We start from the raw sequence: 27,244 nt of genomic DNA on the forward strand, positions 1-27,244 counted from the left end.
CCCTCCCGCGGGGCGTGCCGGGAAGACGCGGATGTTGCGGACGCCGCGGGAGCTGGCGTCATGGTTGTGCTGGGCTTCAACTCGTTGCTGAGTCACATCCCGGCCACAGCGTGGAGAGCGGCAAGTAAGGCGCCCAGTCCCGGGGCCGAGGTCGCGGGCGGGGTCGCGAAGGCACGGATACCGCGAGAAACGCGTCCGGCGGGGCAGCAGCGTGTCGCGGGCTCGGGGGCCCTGGGCCTGCCGAGCCTTCGTGTCCTGCACGGCCACCGCGCTCGTCCCCGGCAGGTCCTTCTCGCCCGAGCTCAGGGCGGGACCGGAGCTGGACAGTCGCTGGGCCCCGTTGTCCGGACGCCTCCTTCCCGGCGGCCACCGCGATGGCCACGATGCGGGGCGGGCGTCCTGAGTCCTGGGGGGTTCGCAGGGCGCGCGGCATTTGGTGCGCGTGGAGAGTGTGGAAAAGCGGGCCCTGCGGCAGTGGACTCATCATTTGCTTATTTAGTTTATTTACAGCGTAAAAGATCTCTGGCAGTCTACAGTGCTAGAAGTGGAAAAGTGCAGAATTTTGGAAAAGTGGGCCGAAGGCTAATAAGTACAATAAAAATTAGGTGAAGCCAGGAATTATTCCTGAGAAAGTATGCATGCTTTCAGTAAAAACCAATCTTGTAAAACCCATTTTTGCTGGAAAATTTTCTCAAAATATTACAGACTTAACCCACAGAGTATGCTAAGCCTAGTTTTAATTTAGGACACGCTGGAAAAATTGTGTTAAGTTGAAGACAATTCCGCCCCTCCTCCTGATGGGCCCCAGATTCCTATAAAGTTTGTTTTCCTTTCTGTAATCATCTCTCCCCAGACAGACTACCTGTTAAGTTGTAAAAATTTTAAATGATCCAGGAATGAATAATATATAAAGTAAAAGTCCCATACTGTTCAAACCTCGAGGTAATAACTGTGAAGCTCCGTTGTGTGTTCATTCAATATCCCTTTTTCACTAATGTTCAAAACTTAAGAATGAAGTGTTTCATACCAAAAATTTACATAACACATGTGAGTTGTGAAGCAAAGCCAACATTTGTGAATCCATTCTCCAGTTTAAGAAATAGAATATTTCCATTGCCAAGCGGCTACCTGCTTCCTGATGCAGTTGTGTAACTGCAAGCTTTTGATCTTTACAGAAAGGGCTTCATGCCATTTGCATTTATTTTACTTGCTTTTTTCACCTGACTGGTTTGAGATTCATCCATGTTGATATGTGATGCTGTAATTATTCATTGAGTTATGAGAGTGTATCATACGTTTTTCCTTTCCCCTTCTCAGTGGACATTGTGTAACTCTAGAAGCACCAGGATTGACTGCTACACATCTTGTGTACACTGTAGGTGTACTTGCACAAGGGGTTGAATTCCTGGAATATGTGGCATAGGCCTGTTCAGTTTTACAATATGATGGCAAGCTGTAAAGGCATTTTCCATTCCTACTGGCTATTTATACTTCTACCAGCAGTATTAGAGTTCCTGTTGCCCCACATACTTGCCAACATTGGATAGCATCAGAAAATTTAATTTTTGTCTGCCTGTAGGGTGTTGAAACGGTATTTCATTACAATTTTGCGTTTCTCTGATTAGAGAAGTTAAACATCTTTTCGAAAGTTTTTCGCTTTTTTTGATGAAATATCTCTTCATTTTCTTATTGGGTTGTTTGTCTTTCTTATTTATATTCTTTACATGTATTTGACCACTATACCTTTTTTACTTATGTAAATGGCAGATAGCTTTGTTTGAGGGCGGAGGGAATGAAAAGTGCTTACTGAACTGAGAAGGCATCTTGAGACTGAAAAACACGGCAGGCAGGTGCATACAATTGGTGAATCAGTTTATCATAGGGTAACTTACCTGTAAAGGCTGAGAGCAGGCGGGCAACCGTCAGTAAAAATTAACAGCTGCCCTCCAAACCACCAAGGGGGCCATTGGGACAGTTTTATAGTTGACTTAGACTATGGAGGTACGTGCTTGGAAACAGGAAGTGCGTTCCTAAGATTTATGAGTAGGTAACTGGTCTTGTGGGTGCCCGGAATATGTCAGCGAAGATTTTCCTCATTGTTTGGGGACTAACAGAGTATAGAGGCCACCTGATCCGAATGATTATTGAACAATGTCGATTAACTGCTAAGCCCTTGACAACAGAGAGTGAGTGACTTCGCAGTACAGTCCTGGGTAGGGTCAGCAGAAAGCCTGTATGGGCCCAAGATGGCCTCACTTATGCTAACGGCCATACAAGCTCAAGCTCAGTTTGTGGACTGCTTTTGTTACTTTTATGGTGTCTTTTTTTAAAAAATTATCTTCAGCAGTAGACAGAATAAAATAATGGATCTGATTGTACAGTCACACAGATTCAAAGGAAAGGTGTCTTTTGATAAACAGGTATTCGTAATTTTATTATAATCTTGTCTTGATCCTTTTGTTTATTGTCTGTGCTTTGTGGTCTTTGTTAAAGCCTTCCCTACCCTAAGGTCGTAGAGATATTCTGTATTTTCTCCTCAAAGGTCTATAGTTTGGCTTTTTATATTTAAGCCTTTATGCTACCAGGAATTGATTTTCATGTATGGTGTGAGGCAGGAAACCAATTTCACTTTCTTCCCATGTCAGTAACCAGTTGTCCCAGGCCCATATATTGGACCTTCCCCCCGCCCGATGTAACGCCCCTGTCATAAATCAAGTTTACATATGCATATGCACGCGGGTTTATTTCTTGGCTCTCTTCGGTTCCATTGATCTATTTGTCTGTTCCTGTGATGTAACACCTATCTTAATGACCATGCCTTTGTAACAACTCTTGATATTTAGTAGGATAAGTCCTTTCATCTTGTTTTTCAGAAGTGTCTTGGCTATTCTTGGATATCTGCTTTCCATATAAAATTCTTTAAAAAAAAAGTTCCTGTTGGGGTTTGGTTACAACTGCTCAGTATTTTTTAAGATGATCATTTTCTGATTGCTGCTTATGTATAGAAACACAGTTGACTTATTTATTGATTTTGTGTCCAGTAACCTGGCTAAATTACTTTATTAATTTAAATAATTTATTTGCAGATTTTGGTGGGGCAGTGCTAGGTAGACACAAATATTGCCTGCAAATAATGAAAATCTAGTTCTCCCTTTCTAATCTTTATATCTTTTTCTTTTCTCTTGTTTCTCTGTCCTTGCTCAGATTTCCAGTACCATGTTGAGTAAAAGTGGTGATAGGCATACTTGTTCATAATTGTAAAGGAAATATGTTCATATTTCATCATGTAATATTAGCTGTAGGTGTGCCCTTTATTAGGTTAATGAAGTCCCTTGCCATTTCTAGAAGGATTTGGGGGGTTTTTTGTTTATGTAGTTGTCTGTTTTTTAAGACAGAATAAATCTTGAAATTTACTAATTCATTTTTCTTCATCTTGTTTGTTAATTCACTCTTCTCCTTTAATATGGTGGGTTGGTGAATTATAAATTTTTCTAGTGCTGAATCACTCTTGCATTTCTAGAAAATATTCAGATTGATCAGGTTGATTATATTATTAATTTAGTGTTGGGTTTGGTATGCTAATATTTTGTTTAGAAGTTGGCCTGTAATTTTCATGTCTTGGAATTTCCTTTTCTGGTTTTGAAATTAAAGTTATTCTAGCCTCTTAAAATGAATTCAAGAGTCTTCTCATCCTTTTCTCTTCTATATTAGATTTTTTTTTTTTTTAAGATTGAAATACTCTGTTCCTTGAGTGTCTGCTACAGATTGCCTACAAAACTGTCTAGACCTGCTCTTTTCTTTGAGGGAAGATTTTAAATTATTGGTTATTTTTGTAATGATTATTGTGGTATTTATCAGATTTTCTCTTCTAAAGTCAGTTTTGATAAGTTAAATTTTTTGAGAAAATTGTTCATTTTGTATACTTTAAATATATAGGCATAAAGTTCCTGGTTTGGGGTTTTGAAAAAACTTTTGTTCTATGTAGCTATGTACTCCTCTTTTACTCATATTATTTATTTTACCTTCTCTTGGTTTTTTTGGGTGTTTTTGTGTTTGTTGTTGTCGTTTTCATATTAGCTTTACCAAAGACTTCACAGTAGTTTTAGTCTTTTAAGAGAACCAACTTTTGGTTTTGTTGATCCTCTTAGTTTTATGTCTTTTATTTATGTTATTATTTTCTTTTCTTACTGTTTTTATTTTCTTTCCATTTTCTGTGGGTTCCCCTTTTTTTTAGAAGATGTGGAAATGGTGCATCTCACATGTCTTAGCTCAGGCTGCAATAACAAAGTACCGTAGACTGGGCGGCTTAAACATCAAACATTTGTTTTTCACAGATCTGGAGGCTGGAAAGTCCAAGATCAAGGTGCCAGCACATCTGGTCTCTGGTGTGAGCCTGCTTTCTGGTTCGCAGATGGCTGTCTTCCTGTTGTATCCTCATGTGGCAGAGAGCAGAAGGACCCTGAAAGCTCTCATAGCCTTTCTTATAAGGGCACTAATCCACCATGAGGGCTCCACCCTCATGATCTACTTGCCTTCCAAAGGCCCCACCTCCTAATATCATCACATCAGGGGTTAGAATTTCAGCATATGAATGTGGGGGGGGTTGGGCACAAACCTTCCGTCCATAACATTGGCCCTTTTTTTTTTTTTTGAACCATGGTAATGGTTCTCTTCATATAAACAGCATATGGCTAGATTTTGGTGAGTTTTTATTTTGAAGTCCAACAGCATACCTTTTAACTGGAGAGTTCAGTCGATTTACAATTATAGTTACTGATAAAATTGGCTTTATTTCTACCATCTTATTTTTCACACCTTCTATTTGTCATACTTTGAATTCAGTGTTTGCTTTTTTCATTTGTTTCCTCTGCTAGAAAAACAGGAAAAAAATGAAGATACACACTGCTTTGGAAGATATACACTGCTTTTTATTGGTTACCCTTGAAATCTAAATGCATGCTTAAGGAAGTTGAAAGTTAATTAATACCTTTATTCTCCTCCTAAACAGTACAAAGCTTAAAAATGCTTTGAATTCACTCACCCTCCACTTCTGTTGTTCAGCCTTTTAGGGGGGTGTGTGTGTGTGTTTGTTGTGTGTATGTTAGGTGGAATTGTGTAGTAACACAAATCAATACTGTTATTGCACTTCTATACAGTCAACATATAAAACTTTTATCTTCTATTTTATCTCACACTTTATTTTTTGATCACTTTCTTTTTATAAATTTATTTTCTTTGTCATGAGAACGCTTAGGATTTACTCTTTTAACAACTTTTAAATTTTTTATTTATTTATTTATTTTTGCTGCGTTGGGTCTTCGTTGCTGCGTGCGGGCTTTCTCTAGTTGCATCGAGCGGGGGCTTCTCTTCAGTGTGGTGCTTGGGCTTCTCATTGCTGTGGCTTCTCTTGTTGCAGAGCATGGACTCTAGGTGGGCTCTAGAGTGCAGGCTCAGTAGTTGTGGCGCACGGGCTTAGTTACTCTGTGGCATGTGGGATCTTCCCAGACCAGAGCTCAAACCTGTGTCCCCTGCGTTGGCAGGTGGATTCTCAACCACTGCACCACCAGGGAAGTCCTTGGATCAGTTTCTTAAAGTACATTGTTTAGAAGTTCCCTTTGGTGACAGTCTTGTGATAAAGTTCTGTGGTTTTTTTAAATATATATTTTATTTTTAATCTGAAAATATGGTTTTATTTCTCTCCTGTTCTTGAAAGTAGTTTCAATGGCTGCATCATTTTCTCACAGCTCTATCTCTTCTGGCTTTCATTATAGCTAATGGGAAGTCATCTGTCTAATTTTTATTCCTTTACTAGTAATGTCTTTGATCTGACTGCTTTTTTAGATCTTCCTTTAATATTGGGTTCTTCATTTTACTTTGTGTCCACATGTTTTTTGGCTTTTCTTTTTCATATAATTTTATTTATTTTTTATACAACAGGTTCTTATTAGTTATCTATTTTATACATATTAGTGTATATATGTCAATCCCAATCTCCCAATTCATACCACCACCACCACCACCCCCGCCGCTTCTCCCCCTTGGTGTCCATACATTTGTTCTCTACATCTGTGTCTTTGTTTCTGCCCTGCAAACCAGTTGATCTGTACCATTTTCCTAGGTTCCACATATATGCATTAATGTACGATATTTGTTTTTCTCTTTCTGACTTACTTCACTCTGTATGACAGTCTTTAGATCCATCCATGTCTCTACAAATGACCCAATTTCATTCCCTTTTATGCCTGAGTAATATTCCATTGTATATATGTACCACATCTTCTTTCTCCATTCGTCTGTCTATGGGCATATAGGTTGCTTCCGTTAACTGGCTATCGTAAATAGTGCTGCAGTGAACATTGGGGTACATGTGTCTTTTTGAATTATGGTTTTCTCTGGGTATATGCCCAGTAGTGCGATTGCTGGATCATATGGTAATTCTATTTTTAGTTTTGTAAGGAACCTCCATACTCTTCTCCATAGTGGCTGTATCAATTTACATTCCCACCAACAGTGCAAGAGGGTTCCCTTTTCTCCACACCCTCTCCAGCATTTGTTGTTTGTAGATTTTCTGATGATGCCCATTCTAACTGGTGTGAGGTGATATCTCATTGTAGTTTTGATTTGCACTTCTCTAATAATTAGTGATGTTGAGCAGCTTTTCATGTGCTTCTTGGCCATCTGTACATCTTCTTTGGAGAAATGTCTGTTTAGGTCTTCTGCCCATTTTTTCATTGCATTGTTTGTTTCTTTAATATTGAACTGCATGCGCTGTTTATATATTTTGGAGATTAATCCTTTGTCCGTTGATTCATTTGCAAATATTTTCTCCCATTCTGAGGGTTGTCTTTTCATCTTGTTTGTAGTTTCCTTTGCTTTGCAAAAGCTTTTAAGTTTCATTAGGTCCAATTTGTTTATTTTTGTTTTTATTTCCATTACTCTAGGAGGTGGATCAAAAAGATCTTACTGTGAGTTATGTCAAAGAGTGTTCTTCCTATGTTTTCCTCTAAGAGTTTTATAGTGTCTCGCCTTATATTTAGGTCTTTAATCCATTTTGAGTTTATTTTTGTGTATGGTATTGGGGAGTGTTCTAATTTCATGCCTTTATATTTGGCTGTCCAGTTTTCCCAGCACAACTATTGAAGAGACTGTCTTTTCTCCATTGTATATCTTTGCCTCCTTTGTTGACCATAGGTGTGTAGGTTTATCTCTGGGCTTTCTATCCTGTTCCATTGATCTATATTTCTGTTTTTGTGCTAGTATCATATTGTCTTGATTACTGTAACTTTGTAGTATAGTCTGAAGTCAGGGAGTCTGATTCCTCCAGCTCTGTTTTTTTTCCCTCAAGACTGCTTTGGCTATTGGGGGTCTTTTGTGTCTCCAGACAAATTTTAAGATTTTTTTGTTCTAGTTCTGTAAAAACTGCCACTGGTAATTTGATAGGGATTGCATTGAATCAGTAGATTGCTTTGGGCAGTATAGTCATTTTCACAATATTGATTCTTTCAATCCAAGAACATGGCGTATCTCTCCATCTGTTTGTGTCATCTTTGATTTCTTTCATCAGTGTCTTACAGTTTTCTGAGTACAGGTCATTTACCTCCTTAGGTAGGTTTATTCCTAGGTATTTTATTCTTTTTGTTGCAGTGGTGAATGGGATTGTTTCCTTAATTTCTCTTTCTGATCTTTCGTTCTTAGTGTATAGGAATGCAAGCGATTTCTGTGCATTAAATTTGTATCCTGCAACTTTACCAAATTCATTGATTAGCTCTAGTAGTTGTCTGGTGACATCTTTAGGATTCTCTATGTATAGTATCATGTCATCTGCAAACAGTGACAGTGTTACTTCTTCTTTTCCAATTTGTATTCCATTTATTTCTTTTTCTTCTCTGATTGCCGTGGCTAGGACTTCCAAAACTATGTTGAATAATAGTGGCAAGCATGGACATCCGTGTGATTTGGGACCTAGAATGTCTTTCAGTTGTGCGTGGTTTATATTCACCAACATTTTCAATATAATATTTTTCTAAATAGTCAACCACAAAAAACGAAGAACAGATTATTATATGAAATATATTAGTACGATCAGAAACTCATATTTCTGTTACCCATATAATTTTTTTTAATAAATTTATTTATTTTTGGCTGTGTTGGGTCTTCGTTGCTGCACACAGGGCTTTCTCTACTTGCTGTGAGCGGGGGCTGCTGTTTGTTGCGGTGCACAGGCTTCTCATTGCGGTGGCTTCTTTTGTTGCAGAGCACGGGCTCTAGGCATTTGGGCTTCAGTAGTTGAGGCATGCAGGCTCAGTAGTTGTGCCTCGCGGGCTCTAGAGCACAGGTTCAGTAGTTGTGGTGCACGGGCTTAGTTGCTCCACGGCATGTGGGATCTTCCTGGTCCCGTGCTCAAACCCATGCCCCCTAAATTGGCAGGCGGATTCTTAACCACTGCACCACCAGGGAAGCCCCCATATAGTTTCTTAATAAAAATAAATGCAGCTTTACAAGATATTTTTTTGCAGGTTTTTCTCTTTTGATTTTTAGTGCATGCTTAACTAAGTATTATTTTGAGGACATAATTAAAAGTAAAATATGCCCTGAAATATTGAAGTGGAAGTTTGAAGGCAGAATGGTCTGTAGTCTAACTCAATAAATACATTAAAATTTTAGAAGTGTTTTTATTTTAATATGTATAGAAATTGTTATTGATTCACAGATTCTTCTCAGCCAATTAGTATCATAAATGTGAAGTATTTTATGTAAGTGAGTATTTAGATGGGAGAAGTCTATATTCTGTAAGTCGTTGTAGCTTTCTTAATACATTCAGTTGTATATTTATTTTCTTAATCCTTGAATTTTGTTGGCTGAAGACTAATCTGCATTACAGTTGGACATTCAGACAATCAACAATGTTGCTAGACACTGAGATATATGCAGTGGACGTGCAAATTAACAGCCTGATGTACTATTTTGAAATTGTTAATGCAGTTTGTATGTAATGTTAACTTTATGTAATCTTACAAACATGTCAATGTAAATTCCAAATTGGCTGTGGAGGGTGTATATATATATATATATATATATATATATATACACACACATATATATACACACATACATGGAGACATATATACATACAAATACTTGTGCATATCTATTTGCATGTGTGTATATGTGTGTGTGTGTGTGTATATATATATATAATTTTTTAAAGCAGGGGGTTGGGTGATGTAGTCATTATTGGAATATGAATAAAATACATGTAGTGAAAGAAAATCCTAACTACGTGTAATGCTATCAGGAGCTTCCAGATAATTCTATAATAACAATAATAGATACAGTCTGTCACTGTGCTAAGTGCTTTGCCTGAATTGTCCAGTTTAATCTATTTAGTAACTTCATGAGGTAGATACTGTTATATTCAATTTAGAGGGGAAGAAATGGATTTAGAAAGGGTAAAGAACTTGACAAAGGTCAAACAACTAGTAAGTATTTGTTTTAGTTTCTTATTGCTGGTGTAACAAATTACCACAAACTTAGTGGCTTAAAAATCCTTACAGTTCCAGAGGTGAGAAGTCTGAAATGGGTCTCGCTGTGCTGAAACCAAGGTGTTAGGGTTGTGTTTCTTCTGGGTGCTCTAGGGGAAAATCTGTTTCCTCCCTTTTCCATCTTCCAGAGGCTGCCCAAGTTCCTGGACTTGGTGGCCCTTTCCTCCATCTTTAGAGCCAGCAACATCATCAAGTCTGTCTCTCACTGCCACCTCTCTGGTTCTCTCTTCCAGTTCTCTCTTCCTTTTTTAAGAACCCCTGTGATGACAGTGGACCCACCCAGGTAATCCAGGACAGTCTACCTAGTTCAGGGTCATCTGATGAGCAACTTCAGTTCCATCTCTTACCTAATTCTCCTTCACCATGTGACCTAGCCTGCACATAGTTTCCAGATATTAGGTTCTCACCCTCTTTGGGGGCCATTACTGTGCCTGCCACAGTGGTGTGACCAGAACTGGTACCCACCTCTGTCTGCCTCTAAAGCTCTTCCTTCAGGAAGTTGAAGACCCCAACCCTGAGGTCATTTTTCAGAGTGGTTTTGCCCTTACTGAACATTATCTCAACAAGGGTTGGATAACTTTCATAATACTGAAAGCTTACCTTTCTCATTGTAACCTCGAAAGTGAGCTCATTTATAGATTGCAGGTGCCCAATACAGTTTAAGATGTTTAATTGGCAGAAAAAGAGGGGCATGATTAGGATTTAAATATAAGAATACTAAATACAGTGCCTTGTGACTTACAGAGATTTAAATAGTAAATATTGTCATTGAAAAGTTCCTACTACTTAGTTACTCTTAATGATCTGATTCCTGGTATTTTTGGCATTGCTTCAGACAGGAATCCATATTTTATTTTATTTTATTTTATTATTTAATATTTTAAAAATAAATCTATTTTATTTATTTGTCGCCTTGTTGAGTCTTCATTGCTGTGCACAGGCTTTCTCTAGTTGCGGCGAGCGAGGGCTACTCTTTGTTACGGTGTGCGGACTTCTCATCGTGGTGGTGTCTCGTTGCGGAGCACAGGCTCTAGGCGCGCAGGCCTCAGTAGTTGTGGTGCGTGGGCTCAGTAGTTGTGGAGCGTGGTCTCTAGAGTGCAGGCTCAGTAGTTGTGGCACACGGGCTTAGTTGCTCCGTGGCATGTGGTATCTTCCTGGATCAGGGCTCGAACCTGTGTCCCCTGCATTGGCAGGCAGATTCTTAACAACTGCGCCACCAGGGAAGTCCCAGGAATCCGCATTTTATATCTGTTTTTGCAATTTTGATAATGGTTAACTAACTCATTTCAAAGCTCTTCTTTTCAAACTGATAGCATTGGTTGCCTCCAAGGAAAGGAACTGGCCGTCTGAAAGATAGGGGCAGAGGGAAGGGTTGTCACTGTGTGTCCTTCTGTACTTTTTAATTTTGATAACTGTGAATGTGTAAGCTTAACACAAGTAAGTAAAAGTGTTACATTTTGAAGTAGAATAAATGAACAGCTCCTATTTTTTCACTGTCTTCACTCTGCTAGGATCACCCATTCTGTGTCATTCTTTGAGGAAAATAAGTTCTCAAGGAGAAAAATCCAAACCCATCAAACAACCCCTTAAGAAGCCAAAGTTACCAGAAGGTCGTTTTGATGCACCAGAAGATTCCAATTTAGAGAAAGAACCACTGACAAGTGAGTAGAGTAAACCTCCTCTCTTAATTTTTGGTCTCAAAGAAAGTGTTTCTGTCATTGAGAAGCAAATGAAAGGAAGGAAGCATGTTATTGTTTATAATTCTTCATTGACAGTAATAAAGAACATTTCAACAATGAATAAAATTACCATACAGTAAGTCCTCTATATACAAACGAGTTCTGTTCCGAGAGCACATTCGTAAGTCCAATTTGTTCGTAAGTCCAACAGAGTTAGCCTTGGTACCCAACTAACACGATCGGCTATATAGTACTGTACTGTAATAGGTTTATAATACTTTTCACACAAATAATACATAAAAAACAAAAACAAAGAAAACATTTTTAGTCTTACAGTACAGTCCCTTGAAAAGTACAGTAGTGCAATACAACAGCTGGCACACAGGGGCTGGCATCAAGTGAACAGGCAAGAAGACTTACTGACTGGAGGAGGGAGAGGAGGTAGGAGATGGTAGAGCTGAAGGATTGTCAGCAATAGGAGACAGAGGGCAAGCTGCACTTTCACTCACCCCTGATGTTGATGGAATGCACGTTCATATCTTTGAAAGTTTGCAACATGAAGGTTCGTATGTAGGGGACTTACTGAATTGACTGTCAGTATGTATGGGTTAAAAAAAAGATTTCCAGGTCCCTGGTAGTGATTGATTATGTTTGATTAATTTATTTATTACACCCCATTATTCGCATGGCAAAATATATGAATTAAGATGCAAATAACAGAAACTTACTTGAACAGACTTAAGCAGAAGGTAGGGTATGCTGTTATTAAGGTACAGGGAACAAGTGAGGCTCCCTAGGGCAGTAATGCTGATGGGCCTTAGAAGAAGACTGGGACCTCAGGACTAAACACTGTATGGAAACCAGGGTGTTCTTCCTTCTCTTGTCTTTGGTACCTACTCTTCATTGTTTTCTGTCTCCATACTCCCTTCTGAGTCCACTGGGCAGAAAGTAACTGCTCCTAGCAGCTACTCAGTTCAAGAGAACAACAAGACTGAAAATACAATTTCTTAGTCCTGATTTCAGATTCCTTAAGAAGAGAGCTCCTTGGCCTACCTTGGATCAGATGTCCACAGCTAAATCAACCAGTGGCCAGTGGCCTGGTGAAAATGTGGTTGTTCTCACTGTAACTACATGGCTGGGGAAAGAGAAGGGGATGTTTTGGAGAATAAAGAGGTTTTTGGGCGGGAGAAGGATGACAGACTAAACATTATTTTGTATTCAGTATATATAAAATTTGTTTCATGTCTTAAAGCTTTTTTTTTTAAGTACTACTTTATTTTCATGCTATATCCTTTTGTACCTTTGAATTGTGGAAAATGTTCAGATATTAGCTATTCAAAAAATAGCATTTCATACAGCATAAATGTAAACATACCACTTTGAAACTTTGGCAAGGCTGCCCTGCTTGTCTGGTTTTTCCAGTCTCATGAGCACTAACCCATCTATGAAGTGAAGCATCCTAGGCAAGAAGATACCAGTAGAGGATACAGGGACCTGTGTCTGGAATTCTTCCTCGAATATAAAAGCATTGGGGGTTTGCTCATTCATTAAATATTTCAGATTATAGCACTCTACCAAGCCCAATCTCATAACCAGATCAACCAGCCAAGGTGATGGAGGCTTTTAAAAAGTTGCCATTAATCTAGAGGTAAAATTTCTCTTCAAAGGTTTTAGCTAAGCATAAAAATCTGAGAGGAAATATTTCCTTAAAATGTCTCACACAAAAGCAGCAGTCTCAGAAATAAGCACTCACATATATGCTTAATTGATTTTTGACATGGTTGCCAATACCATTCAGTGGCGAAAAGGACAGTCTTTTCAATAAGTGGTGCTGAGAAAACAGGATATCCACATGTAAAAGAATGAAGTTGGACCCCTTACCTTACACCATATTCAAAAACTAATTCTAAATATGTCAAAGACCTAAACTTAAGAGGGAAGACTGTAAAACTCTTAGAAGAAAATTGGGCAGACTCTTCATGTCCCTGGATTTGACAATGATTTCATGCATATGACACCAAAAGCACAAGCAACAAATGTAAAAATAGATAAATAAGACATCAACAAAATTAAGAAATTTTGTTCATATGAGAACATTATCAAGAAGGTGAGAAAAATAACCTACAGAATGGGGGAAAATATTTGTAAATCATATATTTGAAAAGAATTAATATCCAGAATAAAGAACTACAATTCAACAACAACGAAAACAACCCAATTCAAAAATGGGCAAAGGGGCTTCCCTGGTGGCGCAGTGGTTGAGAGTCCGCCTGCTGATGCAGGTGACACGGGTTCATGCCCTGGTCCGGGAAGATCCCACATGCCGCGGAGCGGCTGGGCCCGTGAGCCATGGCCGCTGAGCCTGCGCGTCTGGAGCCTGTGCTCCGCAACAGGAGAGGCCACGACAGTGAGAGGCCCGCGTATTGCAAAAAAAAAAAAAATCTACATATGGAACAATTTCACTGGAAACTAGCAGAAAGACCCTGGTACAATCAAGACTGTAAAAAAATATCCACACATAATTGGGTAGGAAGGGAAGAAAAGTGATCAGGTCAGGACCTGTGCCCCTGGGAGAGGACTCAGAAGAAAATGGAGAATCCATGGCGGAGACCCACCATGGGCAGTGAGTGCTGAGAACCACAGATTGGGTGCCCTAGTCCTGGCGTCCTCCACAGGGGAGACGAGCCCCCTTGGCCGGTTGGAGGGCAACTGGGACTCCCAGGAGGGCAGAGGGACCTGGACTCCGCTTGTGAGGAGGGCGCACGCAAGCTTGGCCCAAAGGCAGGGCAGAGGGAGGTCTGCTCCAGCAGCTGCCAAGTCCTGCGGCGACCTCATCATGCACCCCAGCCCCAAGCCAAGCCAACTCTCTGGGGCAGCCACTACCAGGAAGAAGACTCAGCCATGGGGCACAGCAGTGACCCAGTCCCAGGGTGGAGCCTGGGAGGGGTAGCGGCAGCCATTGTCGGCACCTACTCAAGTGGCACAGCAGAAGCAGCCCAGACCTCTGACAGCAGCTGGTCTGCCACAGCTCACTCCTGGTACACGCCGAGAGTCCACACGGGCCCCCCCGCAGCTCTGCAGTGTGGCTCCACAGCCAGATGGAGGTGACGGGCTGGGGGCAGTGATCAGCTGAGAGGGTCAAAGTGGACTTGTACCAAGGCTGCATCTGAGTGGAGCATGGGAAACAAATATGTGCATCTGAACAGGCAGTGAAGCAGAGACAGCTCAGACCTCTGTCTGAGGCTGACATGAGCGGAGAGCCCACACAGGCCCCACTCACTTCAGCACTTCCTGCTCTGGGGCAAGGAGAGAGGAAAAGACCCACTTAACGGGAACAGAGCCAGCTCATGCCTGACCCTCAGGGCTTCTGCTCCAGCAACCTGGGATCAGACCCCACCCCTGATAGGACAGTGACAGCCACCTAGCAGAGGGGAAGTCCTGCCCCACACCTGGCTCCAGCTCTAGCCCCTCCACCAGCAGGCCCACCTCCTACCAAGGAGATAGCTGTCAGCACACCCTGAGGAAAGACATGATTTGCGTCCATGTCAAATTCAGTTCTCCCACAAAAGGCATTGGGCACACGCAGTCTGTATAGGGACACTCCTACATAAGAACACTCCTTCAAGGTAACTTTCACCTAAATTCACAGAGGCAGGAAAAATTAAGCAAAATGAAAAGGCAGAGGAACTCCTCTCAATTGAAAGAGCAGTAGAAAACCCCTGAAAAAACCACTAATGAAACAGTTGACTAGATAAAGAATTCAAAGCATTGGTTATAAGAATGTTAACTGAATTAGGGGGAAGAATACATTTACACAGCAATGTTTTTTAACAAGGAACTAGAAAATATAAAAAAAGACCCAATCAGAAATGAAGAATTCAATAGTTGAAGTAAAAAACACACTAGAAGGAATGAATAATGCATAAGTGATCTGGAAGATAGAATAATGCACATCACCCCATCAGAACAGCAAAAAGAAAGGCAGTTTTTTTTTTTTTTTTTTTTTTTGCGGTACACGGGCCTCTCAGTGTTGTGGCCTCTCCCGCTGCGGAGCACAGGCTCTGGACGTGCAGGCTCAGCGGCCATGGCTCACCGGCCCAGCCGTTCCGCAGCATGTGGGATCTTCCCAGACCGGGGCACGAACCCGTGTCCTGTGTTGGCAGGTGGACTCTCAACCACTGCGCCGCCAGGGAAGCCCAAGAAAGGCAGTTTTAAAAAATGAAAATAGTCTAAGAGATCTCTGGGATAACATATAAGGAGCCCAGAAGGAGGAGAGAGAGAGAGAAGGGAATTGAAAATGTATTTGAGGAAATTGTGACTGAAAACTTCCACAATCTGAAGAAAGAAACAGATATCGAGGTACAGGAAGAGGGTCCAAACGAGATGAACCCAAACAGTTGCACACCAAGACATATCATAATTAAAATGGCAAAAGTTCGAATTCTGAAGGCAGCAAGAGAAAAACAGTGTCATACACAAGGAAGTCCTATAAGTCTGTCACCTGATTTCTCTGCAGAAACTTTACAGGCCAGAAGGGAGCAGCACGATATATTCAAAGTCCCGAAAGGGAAAACCTGCAACCTAGCGTACTCTATTCAGCAAGATTATCATTAAAATAGAAGGAGTGATAAAGGGCGTCTCAGATAAGCAAAAGCTAAGAGTTCATCAGTACTAAACTTACCTTAAAAGAAATGTTGAAGGGACTTCTCTGAGTGGAAAAGAAGTAAGCTGTAGGAAAGGGGAAACCCTGATAGGAAAGGCAAATATATAGTAAGGACTGAGGATCAACCACTTAAATAAGCCAGTACAAAGATTAAAAACAAAAAATTGTAAAAGCATTTGGTTAACTGTTGCCTGCAGTGACCTGGGACATAGACCCCACATACCTAATGAACTTGTAGCTGTAAGGGAAGGGCTGGAAAACAGAACCTTAATAATATCTGTTGGTTGTTACTGACTGTTTGGCAAGGAATTAAAAAGAAAGAGATGAACTTAAAAAAAATTGTAGAAGCAACTGTAACTATAGTAAACAGTTAAGAGATAAACATGAAGGTCTAAAATATGACATCAAAAACATAAAATGTAGGGGAGAGGTGTAAAAACTGTAGATCTTTTCAAATGCATCTGAACTTAAATGACTATCAGTTCAAACCAAGTAGATATAGTTACAGGTCAACATATATGAATCCCATGGTAATCACAAATCAAAACTACAGTAGATAAAACTAAAAAGAATACAAGCATACTACTAAAGAAAATCATCAAACCACAACAGAAGAAACGAAAAGAAGAAATGAACAAAGAAATAGAAAAACAACTAGGAAACATAAAATGGCATTAACTACATACCTATCAGAAATTAAATGTCAAAGAACTAAATAGTCAAATCAAAAGACATAGGGTGATGAGGGCCCTTCTATTTGCTGCCTACAAGAGACTCACTTCAGAGCCAAAGACACAGACAAAGTGAGAGGATGGAAAAAGTTATTTCATGCAAACAGAAATGACAAGAAAGTGGGGGTAGCAATACTCATATCAGATAAAGTAGACTTTAAACAAAGACTGTAACAAAAGACAGAGAAGGGCATTATATAATGGTAAAGGGATCAATACAAGAAGAGGATGTTATCATTAACATAAATACTTGAAACAGGAGCACCTAAATATATAAAGCAAATACTAACAGACAAAAAGGGAGAAATTCACAATAACAGTATTGCACTTTAACACCACACTTACATTAATGCGCAAATCATCCAGACAGAAAATCAATAAGGCAACACTGGTCTTAAATGACACAATAGACCTCTTGGACTTAACAGATATGTACAGAACATTACATCCAAAAACAACAGAATACACATTATATTCAAGTGCACATGGAACATTCTCCAGGATAGATCACATGCTAGGCCATAAAACAAGTCTCAAAAAAATGTGAGAAGATAGAAATTATATCAAACATTTTTTCCGACCGTAGCAGTATAAAACTAGAAATCAATTACAAAAAGAAAAATGGGAAAAGAACAAATACTTAGAGACTAAAACAACATGCTACTAAAAAACCAATGGGTGAATGAAGAAATCAAAGAGGAAATCAGAAAATACCTCAAGACCAAAGAAAATGGAAATTCAACACTCCAAAACCTATAGGGTGCAGCAAAAGTAGTTCTAAGAAGGAAGTTTATAGCAGTACAGGCCTTTCTCAAGAAAGAAGAAAAATCTCAAGTAAACAACCTAACCTGCCACTTAAAAGAATTAGAAAAAGAAGAACAAAGCCCAAAGTCAGCGATAGGAAGGAGATAAAGATCAGAGGGGAAATAAAGTAACGATCAATAAAACAATAGAAAAGATCAATAAAACCAAGAGCTGTTTTTTTTAAAAGATGAACAAAATTGGTAAACATTTAGCAAGGATCACCAAGAAGAAAAGAGAGAAGACCCAAATAAAATAAGAAATGAAAGAGGAGAAGGAACAGCAAAAACCACAGATAAAAAAATCATAAGAGAACACTACTAACAGTTATATGTCAATGAATTGGACAACCTAGAAAAAATGGATAAATTTCTAGAAACATACAACCTGTCAAGACTGAATCAAAAAGAAATAGACAACTTGAACAGACTGAACACTAGTAGTAAAGTTGAATCTGTAATTTAAAAACTCCCAGCAAACAAAAGTCCAGGACCAGACAGCTTCAAAGGAGAATTCTACCAAACATATAAAGAAGAGCTAATACCTAACCACCTCAAACTATTCCAAAAAATTGAAGAGGACGGAACACTCTCAAATTCATTCTACAAGGCCACCGATAATTACCCTGATACCAAAACCACACAAAGACACTACAAAAAAAGAAAATTACAGGTCAATATCGATGAATATAGATTCTAAATCCTCAACAGAATATTAGCAAACTGAATCCAAAAATATATTAAAAGGATTGTATATGATGATCAATTTGGATTTATTCCAGGGACACAAAGATTGTTCAGTATTTGTAAATCAATTAATGTGATATACCACATTAACAAAAGGAAGGATAAAAACCAACTGATCATCTCAATAGATACAGAAAAACTATTTGACAGAATTCATTATCCATTCATTATAAAATTCTCACCGAAGTGGGTATAGAGGGAACATATCTCAACATAATAAAGGCTATTTATGACAAATCCACAGCTAACATCATATTCAGCAGTAAAAGTTGCAAGCCTTTCTTCTAACTCAGGAACAAGACAGGGATGCCCACTCTTTGCCCCTTCTATTTAACATAGTATTGGAAGTTCTAGCCACAGCAATCAGACAAGGAAGATAAGTAGGTATGCAAATGTGAAGGGAAGAAGTAAAACGGTCATTATTTGCAGATCCATGATACTATATATAGAAAACCCTAATGTCTCCACCAAAAACTATTAGCACTAATAAATGAATTCTGTACAATTGCAGAATACAAGATTAATATACAGAAATATGTTTCCTTTACATACACTAATAATGAACTATCAGAAAGATAAAGTAAAAAAAAAATCCCCATTAAAATCACACCAAAAAGAATACAATACCTAGGAATAAACTTAAAGGTGAAAGACCTGTACTCTGAAAACTATGAAACAATGATAAAGAAAACTAATAAAAGAAATGGAGGGATATCCTGTGCTCTTGGATTGGAAGAATTAATATTGTTAAAATGGCCATAGTACCCAAAGCAATCTCCAGATTAAATGCAATCCCTATCAAAATACTCGTGACATTTTTCACAGAACTAGAACAAATGAGCCTAACATTCATATAGAACCACAGAAGGCCCCAAATTGCCAAAACAATCTGGAGGAAAAAGAACAAATCTGGAGGTGTCAAGCGCCCAGACTTCAGACTATACTACAAAGCTACAGTAATCAAAACAGCATGGTACCGGCACAAAAACATACACATAGATTAATGGAACACAATAGAGATCCCAGAAGTAAACCCATGAACCTTTGGTCAATTAATCTACAACAAAGGAGGCAAGAATATGCAATGGAAGAAGACAATCTCTTTAGTAAGTTGTGCTGGGAAAACTGGACAGCTACATGTAAAAGAATGAGATTAGAACATTTCCTCACACCATATACAAAAATAAACTCAATGGACTAAATATCTAAATGTAAGATCTGAAGCCATAAAACTCATTGAAGAGAACATAGGCAGAACACTCTTTGACATAAATTGTAGCAATATTTTTTTGGATCTGTCTCCTAAGGCAAAAGAAGTAAACAGATGGGACCTAATTAAACTTAAAAACTTTTGCACAGCTAAGGAACCGTGGACAAAACGAAAAGACAACCTGTGAATGAGAGAAAATATTTGCAAACGATATGACCAACACAGGGTTAATATCCAAAATATATAAACAGCTCATACAACTCAATATAAAAAAACAGTCCAATCCAAAAATGGGCAGAAGACCTGAATAGACATTTTTCCAAAGAAGACATACACATGGCCAACAGGCACATGAAAAAATGCTCAACATCACTAATTATTAGAGAATTTCAAATCAGAACTACAGTGGGGTACCACCTCACACTGGTCAGAATGGCCATCATCAAAAAGTCAACAAATAATAAATGCTAGAGAGGGTGTGGAGAAAAGGGAACCCTCCTTACACTGTTGGTGAGAATGTAAACTGGTGCATCCAATATGGAAAACATTATGGAGGTTCCTCAGAAAACTGAAAATAGAACTACCATATGACCCAGCAATTCCACTACTATGTACATATCCAAAGAAAATGAAAACACTAATTTGAAGAGATACGTGCACCCCAGTGTTCATAGCAGCATTATTTACAATAGCCAAGATATGGAAGCAACTTAAGCGACCAACAGATGAATGGATAAAGAAGATACACACAAACACACACACACACAATGGAATATTACTCAGCCATTAAAAAGAATGAAATTTGCAACAGTGTGGATGGACCTCGAGAATATTATGCTTAGTGAAAAAATCAGAGAAAGACAAATACTCTATCACTTACATGTGGAACCTAAAAAATAAACAGTGTATATAGCAAAACAGTAACAGACTCACAGTATAGAAAACTAACTAGTGGTTCCCAGTGGGGAGAGGGAAGGGGGGGGCCAAGATAGGGGTATGGGATTAAGAGGTACAAACTACTGTGTATAAATTGGATAAGCAACAATGATATATAGCACAGGGAATTATTGCCTTTATCTTGTAATACCTTTTCCTGGAGTATAATCTGTAAAAATAACTGAATCACTGTGCTGTACACCTGAAACTAATACAATATTGTAAATCACCTATACGTCAAAGAAAATGAATGAGTGATTAGACATTGTTTAAGAATTGGGATTCTTTCAAATAGCTGGTTCCTCTCCTGATCTTCCTGTGTACAGATCAGTACAGTGTATGTACTAAGAGCAAGACTGCAGCCAGAATGTGTGAATTCAAACTCAGTTTCATCACTTAGTCTCGTCTTCCTCATCTATAAAATGGAAACAATAATTGTTCCTGTCCCAAAGGATTATTATGAGGGCTAAACGAATTAATATGTATAAAGTCCTCAGAATTGGGCCTGACTCAAAACGGAAAATCCTATTATGAACATACACTGTTAACAATAATAACAGCTGTTATGCCCATAAATGGCAGTTTCCGGGAACCAGTTGCTGAAGCCAAAACTGTATGATGAGGAAAATTAATACTCATAGCTAAAATTATTTGAGCATTCTTATGGAGCTGGCACTGTGCTAGACCTTTTACATGCATTTCTTTTTTTATTTCTCAAGATAGTAAGGCAGGTATGATGGTTGTACCCACTTCACTGTTAAGAAAAATAAGGCATTGAATCAAAGTAATCTTGTTTCAAAACCTTCCAAACCCTGTGGATTTGTACTCTGTATTCTCTGCACCCCTTTCCTTCTGTTCTAACCCAGCCACTCCTCAGATGAGGGCCTGAGAGTCCTCTGAGAATTCTAAGTCACTAATGCAGGAAATAAAGTAGATTGGATATGAAGATTGGATGCTAAAGTGATTTCTCAAACTGGGGAGAGGAACCACTCTCTGGGGAGAGTTTGTTTAAGGACTGCATAGTAGTAGCCTCATCAGTAGCATGCAGCCTGTTAACTGTCAGCTCTGCAGCCTCGTCTGCAGAATTGACCATAATGCTTTTCCCATCTCCATTGACTGCTTTTTTTTACATCTCTGTCTTTCTTCAGAATTTCCAGATGATGTTAATCCTGTTACCAAAGAAAGAGGTGGACCCAGGGGCCCAGAACCTACCCGATATGGAGATTGGGAACGAAAAGGACGCTGTATTGATTTTTAAGCCACATATTCGTTAACTTCAGTATCTTTTTCTGATTGTGTACATCTGAATTAACTTATTTTTGATTATTTTCTTTCTGTATATCCTTTAAGTCATCTAATTTCTATAATGTGTTTAAAAATATATATGATAGCTCTGGAAGAAAATATGCTGTTATAAATCAGGAAAGAGGAAATATTAGCACATTAATTTTAATTTAAATGTATTAGGATATTTAAGTGATGATTAGAGCTGCAAACTTTTATTTCATCATGTTTCAGTTTAAGTTAATCAGTTGCTTATAAGATACAAATGTAAGAAAGACAATGTGTTTTTTAAATGATTTCATTGCCATGTGCTAGGTAATAGTGACTTTATAAATGTGAGTTAAGTAATGCATTATAGTTCGGTAAGGCCACAGTAACAGCAGAAAATCTTTAACTCTGGAGCCAGATCACTTGGGTTCAGATCCCAGCTCCACTACTTACTAGCTTATGTGACCTTGGGTAAGTTATTTAACTTCTCTGTGCTTCAGTATCCTTATGTGTAAATTGGAGATAATCCTAGTTCCACCTCATAGGACAGTTGAGAAGATTAAATGAGTGAATACATGTAAACCACCTGGAGCAGTGCACACTAGAAGAGCTGAAAGCAGTTGCCGCTGGAGGCGAGTTGGGTGGACAGGGACTGCGGTTTCTCATTAGACGCTTTTTCTCTCTTAAAATAAATGAATATGTTAGGTACTATTTTAAGAATTTATACAAGTTCATTGGGGAAATTTAGAAAACAGTATAAAGAAGAAAACAAGAATTGTCTATAAAACCTCTACACCTGCTTACCCTTTGACGTATTGTCCTTCAATAATCTAAGTAAGTATACATGTTTTGTATATCTGTTATCCTAACAATTTCATAGTGAAAATGATGTTTCACTATTTGAATCTTCACTTTCTTAATCACAAGTGATGTTAAACACGCTTCTCTATGTTTATCAGCCTTTTGTGTCTTCTGTTAATTGCTTTTTCTTATCTTTTGCTCATTTTCTGTTGGATGTTGGTCTTTTGTTATCAATTTGTATGAGACTTTTGCTTTTCACTTGTACTTATTTATGTTGAAATTTTTCTTATTTTTGTGGCGTCAGTTTTTTTTATCCTTGTGTAACTTGGTCTCTGTGACCTTAATGTACTAATATCCCTTCACAAGTTCCTTGGTGGTTCCTGTCCATGATGAAGTCTTAAGTTCTGTGTCCTTCCTGTTCTGACCCTTTACATCTGTTCAGGCCCCTCCTTCCCAGTCAAGCCCCACTACTCACAGCCTCTTAGACGTGTGGGTAGATAAACATGCCTTCTGCCTGAAATGCCCTCTTCTTTCCTGTCTGCCTAGAAAACACCTATCAAGCTATACCTCACTTCCTTGACTATCTTTTGTGTGTCATTTCCACATTCAACTATTACAGACATACTAACTTGTTTTAGAATTAATTTTCAATTCTGCATCCTCCATCAGTCCGTGGGCTTCCCTATCTGTCTTATATTCCTGATTTATTTCATTCGGTTTTGTACCCCCAGTTGCAGCATGGTGCTGAGCATTTAATAAACACTCAGCAAACGTAGGCTCCGTTGTGAATCATCCAGCAGAACTCCACAGTGGCCCCCGAGATTCCCTCTCCCTGGTGTGCATGTGAATATGATGAGATAGTCATTCCCTTACATTATATGGCAACGATGATGGAATAGTCATTCTGGGGCTCAAGTTACCTGTGTAAGAATCCACTGTAGCCAACGGGAGGAAGGTTCTCCTGCTGGATTTGAAGAAGTTAGATGCTCTGTTGTGGAAGTGCCATGGACCAGCTCCTGAGGGCAGCTTTCAGGGGCTGGAAGCTCCCCTGCTGACAGCCCGCAAGAAAACAAGAACCTCGGCCTTCTTGCAGCCACAAGGCTCTGAAGTCTGCAAACCACAGGAATGGGATTGGAAGCGGATTCTGAGCCTCAGATGAGATGCCAGCTCCAGCCGACACCTTGATTTCAGCCTGGTGAGACCCTGAACAGAGGACCCAGCTACCCAGTACCCAGACTCCGGACCCAAGGAAGCTGTGAACAATGTTTGTTGCTTTAAGCCACTGGGTTTGCAGTAATGTCTTGTGCAGCAACAGGAACCTGTTACAGTATTCGAGCTGCTATTACTAGGGCATGGGCCTTGAATCTCAGGAGCAGTGACTAGGCTGGTTTAAGACCTGCAGTTTGATGAACTGGATCCTTGTCTTCATTATTTGTACACAAAATTCCTCTCAGACCTGCTTTGCCAAACCGTTGCCCTGTCTTTCTTAGGAGACACGAAGCCCTACTACCTTGCAGGCATTCTTCCCAGTGCCACCTCCCTAGTGATCAACAACTAAGTTGAGTTCCTGCTCGCAGGTTCCCTCTTGCCATGTTCTGTCTGCACATGATACCACTCCTGCTACTCTATGGCGAGTCTCTTTCCCTGTGGGACCGCATGTGTGTGAACTACACCTATTTACTGTGACATTTTTGTGTTCAGTGTCAAGCCTGCTGGACTGACCTTCCTTCAACACCTGCAGCCTGGTCTCATTCAGTGCCCAGAAGCTAGTATTGTTTCCTTCTCACAATGTCCCCTGTAATAAGTTTCCTGGCCCGGTATTCTAGAATTGGGCCAGCTGGGTCCCTCAGGCGAGATAAAATAATCCTAAATCAACCTTAAACTGCTATAAGAATGCCCCAAATTCTTTTAGCAATTTATTTATAAAAGAGTAATGCATTTTTCTTTAAACCACCCAAAATACTAAAAGATTTGGAATCTTCTGAGGTTTCTAATGTTTTTTTGGGGGTGGGGTGGGTTGTTTGTTTGTTTTTTCGGTACGCGCGCGGGCCTCTCACTGTTGTGGCCTCTCCCGTTGCGGAGCACAGGCTCCAGACGCGCAGGTTCAGCGGCCATGGCTCACGGGCCCAGCCGCTCCGCGGCATGTGGGATCTTCCTGGACCGGGGTACGAACCCGTGTCCCTTGCATCGGCAGGCGGACTCTCAACCACTGTGCCACCAGGGAAGCCCGGTTTCTAATGTTGATAAGAGACAAGTAACAAAAAGTTCCCCTTGGGTTGCAGGGGCATGGGATTAGAAAAGATAGGCAGCGGTTAAGGAAGACGAAGTGGGGCAGGTCTAGCCAGGGTGCAGCCCAAGGGGAGACAGGAGGGCTGGGAGGCTTTAACCCAGAAACAAGCTTGGTCACAAAACGTCTGAGACCGGTCCTGGTTTTAGCGTAATTTTTATAAGGATGTAAGCTGAGCCACAGGCATGGCCCTCATGTCCTGCACATGAACCAAGAACTTCAGGCTATGTAAGGCTGACACCACGTACTTTTTAGAACCATTAAATTCACTTAAACTGCCCACATTATTTACATTTAATCTTTATGAGGAAATCTAAAGAGAATTACTAGAAATGGGGATCGGCTTCAGCAAGTGCCAAAATAACAGAACAAAACTCTTTACCACGTTCAGATACTTTGCAAAATTTATACGAGTAATTAAAATGTAAAAGGCAAGAAGAGTTTCAGACAAGAATAACGTTGACATTTTCAGACGCGCAGCCGAAGCGAAGCTCCTCACCTGGCACCGAGCAGGCTGGCTTGCATGATCAGCAGTGAGGGGTGAGCTGTTGAGGACGGCCTGCCAGGCCCCTCCGCTGCAGGCCCGCAGGCAGGCCTTGTCTCCACTCGGGTCGGGTCACCGAAAAGATGCTTCGGCGTGAAATGTCATAGCTGTTTCAGTCATTGAAATGAGAGATAGTTCCCGCTTTTCTTCACAGTGGACATACTAGATAAATCTTTCAGGGCACACTCAGAACCAGTTCAACACCTACATATCATGGTTTAATTTAAGCCCTCTCCTGAAATTTGCTTTTCCCCGGTCTTTCCCCACTACACTCTCCGATACTCCTCACATTCGAGTCACTCCCGAAGGCCCCCACGGTCCTTACTGGTCACAGTTGAAGGTATTAAGGGGCGAGTTAGCATGTGTAGCTCATTAGAAGGTGTTAATTATTTTTAAAAATTTATTTATTTTGGGGCTGTGTTGGGTCTTTGTTGCTGCGCGCGGGCTTCTCATTGTGGTGGCTTCTCTTGTTGTGGAGCACGGGCTCTAGGCACAGGGGCTGCAGTAGTTGTGGCGCGTGGGCTCTAGAGCGCAGGCTTAGTAGCTGTGGTGCATGGGCTTAGTGGCTCTACGGCATGTGGGATCTTCCCGGACCAGGGCTCGAACCCATGTTCCTTTCATTGGCAGGCGGATTTTTAACCACTGCACCACCAGGGAAGTCTCGGTGTTACTTACTTTTCATGCATTCATTGCTACTGGGTATTAAGCAGTCCCCTGTGGAAAGTGACCAGACATGTCATCTTTGTTATTGTTGCTTAAGCTCTTATTTGGAAGTTTTCAAAATACACAAAAGTAGAAAGAATAATACAGTGTGTCCCCCCATGTACCCATCGCTCAAGTTTAACAGTTATTGATATTTATCAGCAGCTATTAATTTTGTTTCATTATCCCCTTACACTTTTTCTCCCCTCTGAGATATTTTATGGCAGACAACTTCAGACTGAATGTGTAGTTTTTATATAGAGGAGTTAAGCAGGTTTCAGAGGATTTCAGAGAATGGGTCCCTGGCTGAGCAGCCAGTCTAGCTGGGGGGTGACACGGGTATATCAACGTGAAGGAGGCATGAGCCCAGGGCTAGGGTAGCAAAAAATCGATGGATGTTTTAAAATATATCTTTTCTGAGAAAGAAACAATTGATCTTGACTGCAAACCAAAAAAACGGTCTTGTTCTTTTAAGGTTTTGTTTCACCTACAGTATAGGAAGATTGTGCTTATATTCACTTCAAGATATTTATTTTAGACGTAACATACTTACAGTTACACTGGGTTTAAACATCCTGTTGTAAGCACGATGGTAGCCCATTGGCTCTCTGTTTTATAGCCTGCTCTTAAAGACCATGACATGATTTCGAAAATTTTAGAAAATACATTAAAAAGTTTCATCATCGCTTACATTCAGGAAAATCATTATTATGGGTTCAGTTCTCTTTGATTATATAGTATATTTCCATCTCTTTTCCTTTGGGAAAGTGGCAGTTAAAGTCTTTGGGGCTGTTGTGTTACTTACGGGAGGCTCTGTTTCCAAATCCTCAGCACGCGTCGTTCAGGATAGTCCCCCGTCTGCCTTTGAATGTGAATGTAACCCGGCGAATGCGTCCCTCTCGCGCGGGCGTGTCCGGCAGAGGGGGTGTGTCCAGCGCCCTGTGTGGCTCAGCCCTCGGTGCAGAGGCGTCCTCCCCGCTGTGGCTCACAGCCCGTCCGCGCCTCCGGCGCCCGCCGCCCCCTGGGGGTTAGTGAGGGCGCGGCCGGGGAGCGCCGACCTCCTCCTGCACCTCGGCGTCCTTGGCCCTCCTTGGCTCGAGCCGGCCTCTCCCGAGGGCGCGGGTGACTGAGGCTGTGGTCGGGATGGCCCAGGACGGGGAGCAGCGGCACGCTGACGACATCAGTTGCTCAGGAAAAAATCCACTGGGCTTTGTTCTCAGGTTACTATTTCCCCTTCATTGTGGTGGCCTCGGCAGTCCAGTAAGGCGAGGCCAGGATTGTGTTCTTAGGGTCTTTTTCTGCTCTTTGAGGGGGACTCAACCCGACCACC

General features: G+C 40.3%; 1 protein-coding gene across 7 annotated transcripts; it reads left to right on the forward strand.

The window, feature by feature from the left end:
• The first annotated feature begins 10 nt into the window (after window positions 1–10).
• On the forward strand, window positions 11–24,363 carry SDHAF4 (succinate dehydrogenase complex assembly factor 4). 7 transcript variants are annotated; one of them, XR_012324688.1, is made up of 5 exons: window positions 11–124; window positions 11,054–11,203; window positions 21,457–21,587; window positions 21,995–22,051; window positions 23,113–24,363. XR_012324688.1 is itself a non-coding variant. In XM_019929274.3 (4 exons), the coding sequence occupies exons 1-3, from the start codon at window positions 61–63 to the stop codon at window positions 21,564–21,566; spliced, it is 324 nt and encodes a 107-aa protein (XP_019784833.2). In that variant the 5' UTR covers window positions 11–60; the 3' UTR covers window positions 21,567–21,587; window positions 21,995–24,363. The 7 variants fall into 7 exon arrangements, 3 of the variants coding, with proteins under 3 accessions (XP_019784833.2, XP_019784832.2, XP_004327122.3); XR_012324687.1 differs by having other exon boundaries at window positions 21,999–22,051; XR_002175181.3 differs by having other exon boundaries at window positions 21,457–22,414.
• The last annotated feature ends 2,881 nt before the right edge of the window (window positions 24,364–27,244 follow it).

The sequence above is a fragment of the Tursiops truncatus genome, chromosome 12 (genome assembly GCF_011762595.2).
Source record: "Tursiops truncatus isolate mTurTru1 chromosome 12, mTurTru1.mat.Y, whole genome shotgun sequence".
In the NCBI taxonomy this organism is placed as follows: domain Eukaryota; kingdom Metazoa; phylum Chordata; class Mammalia; order Artiodactyla; family Delphinidae; genus Tursiops; species Tursiops truncatus.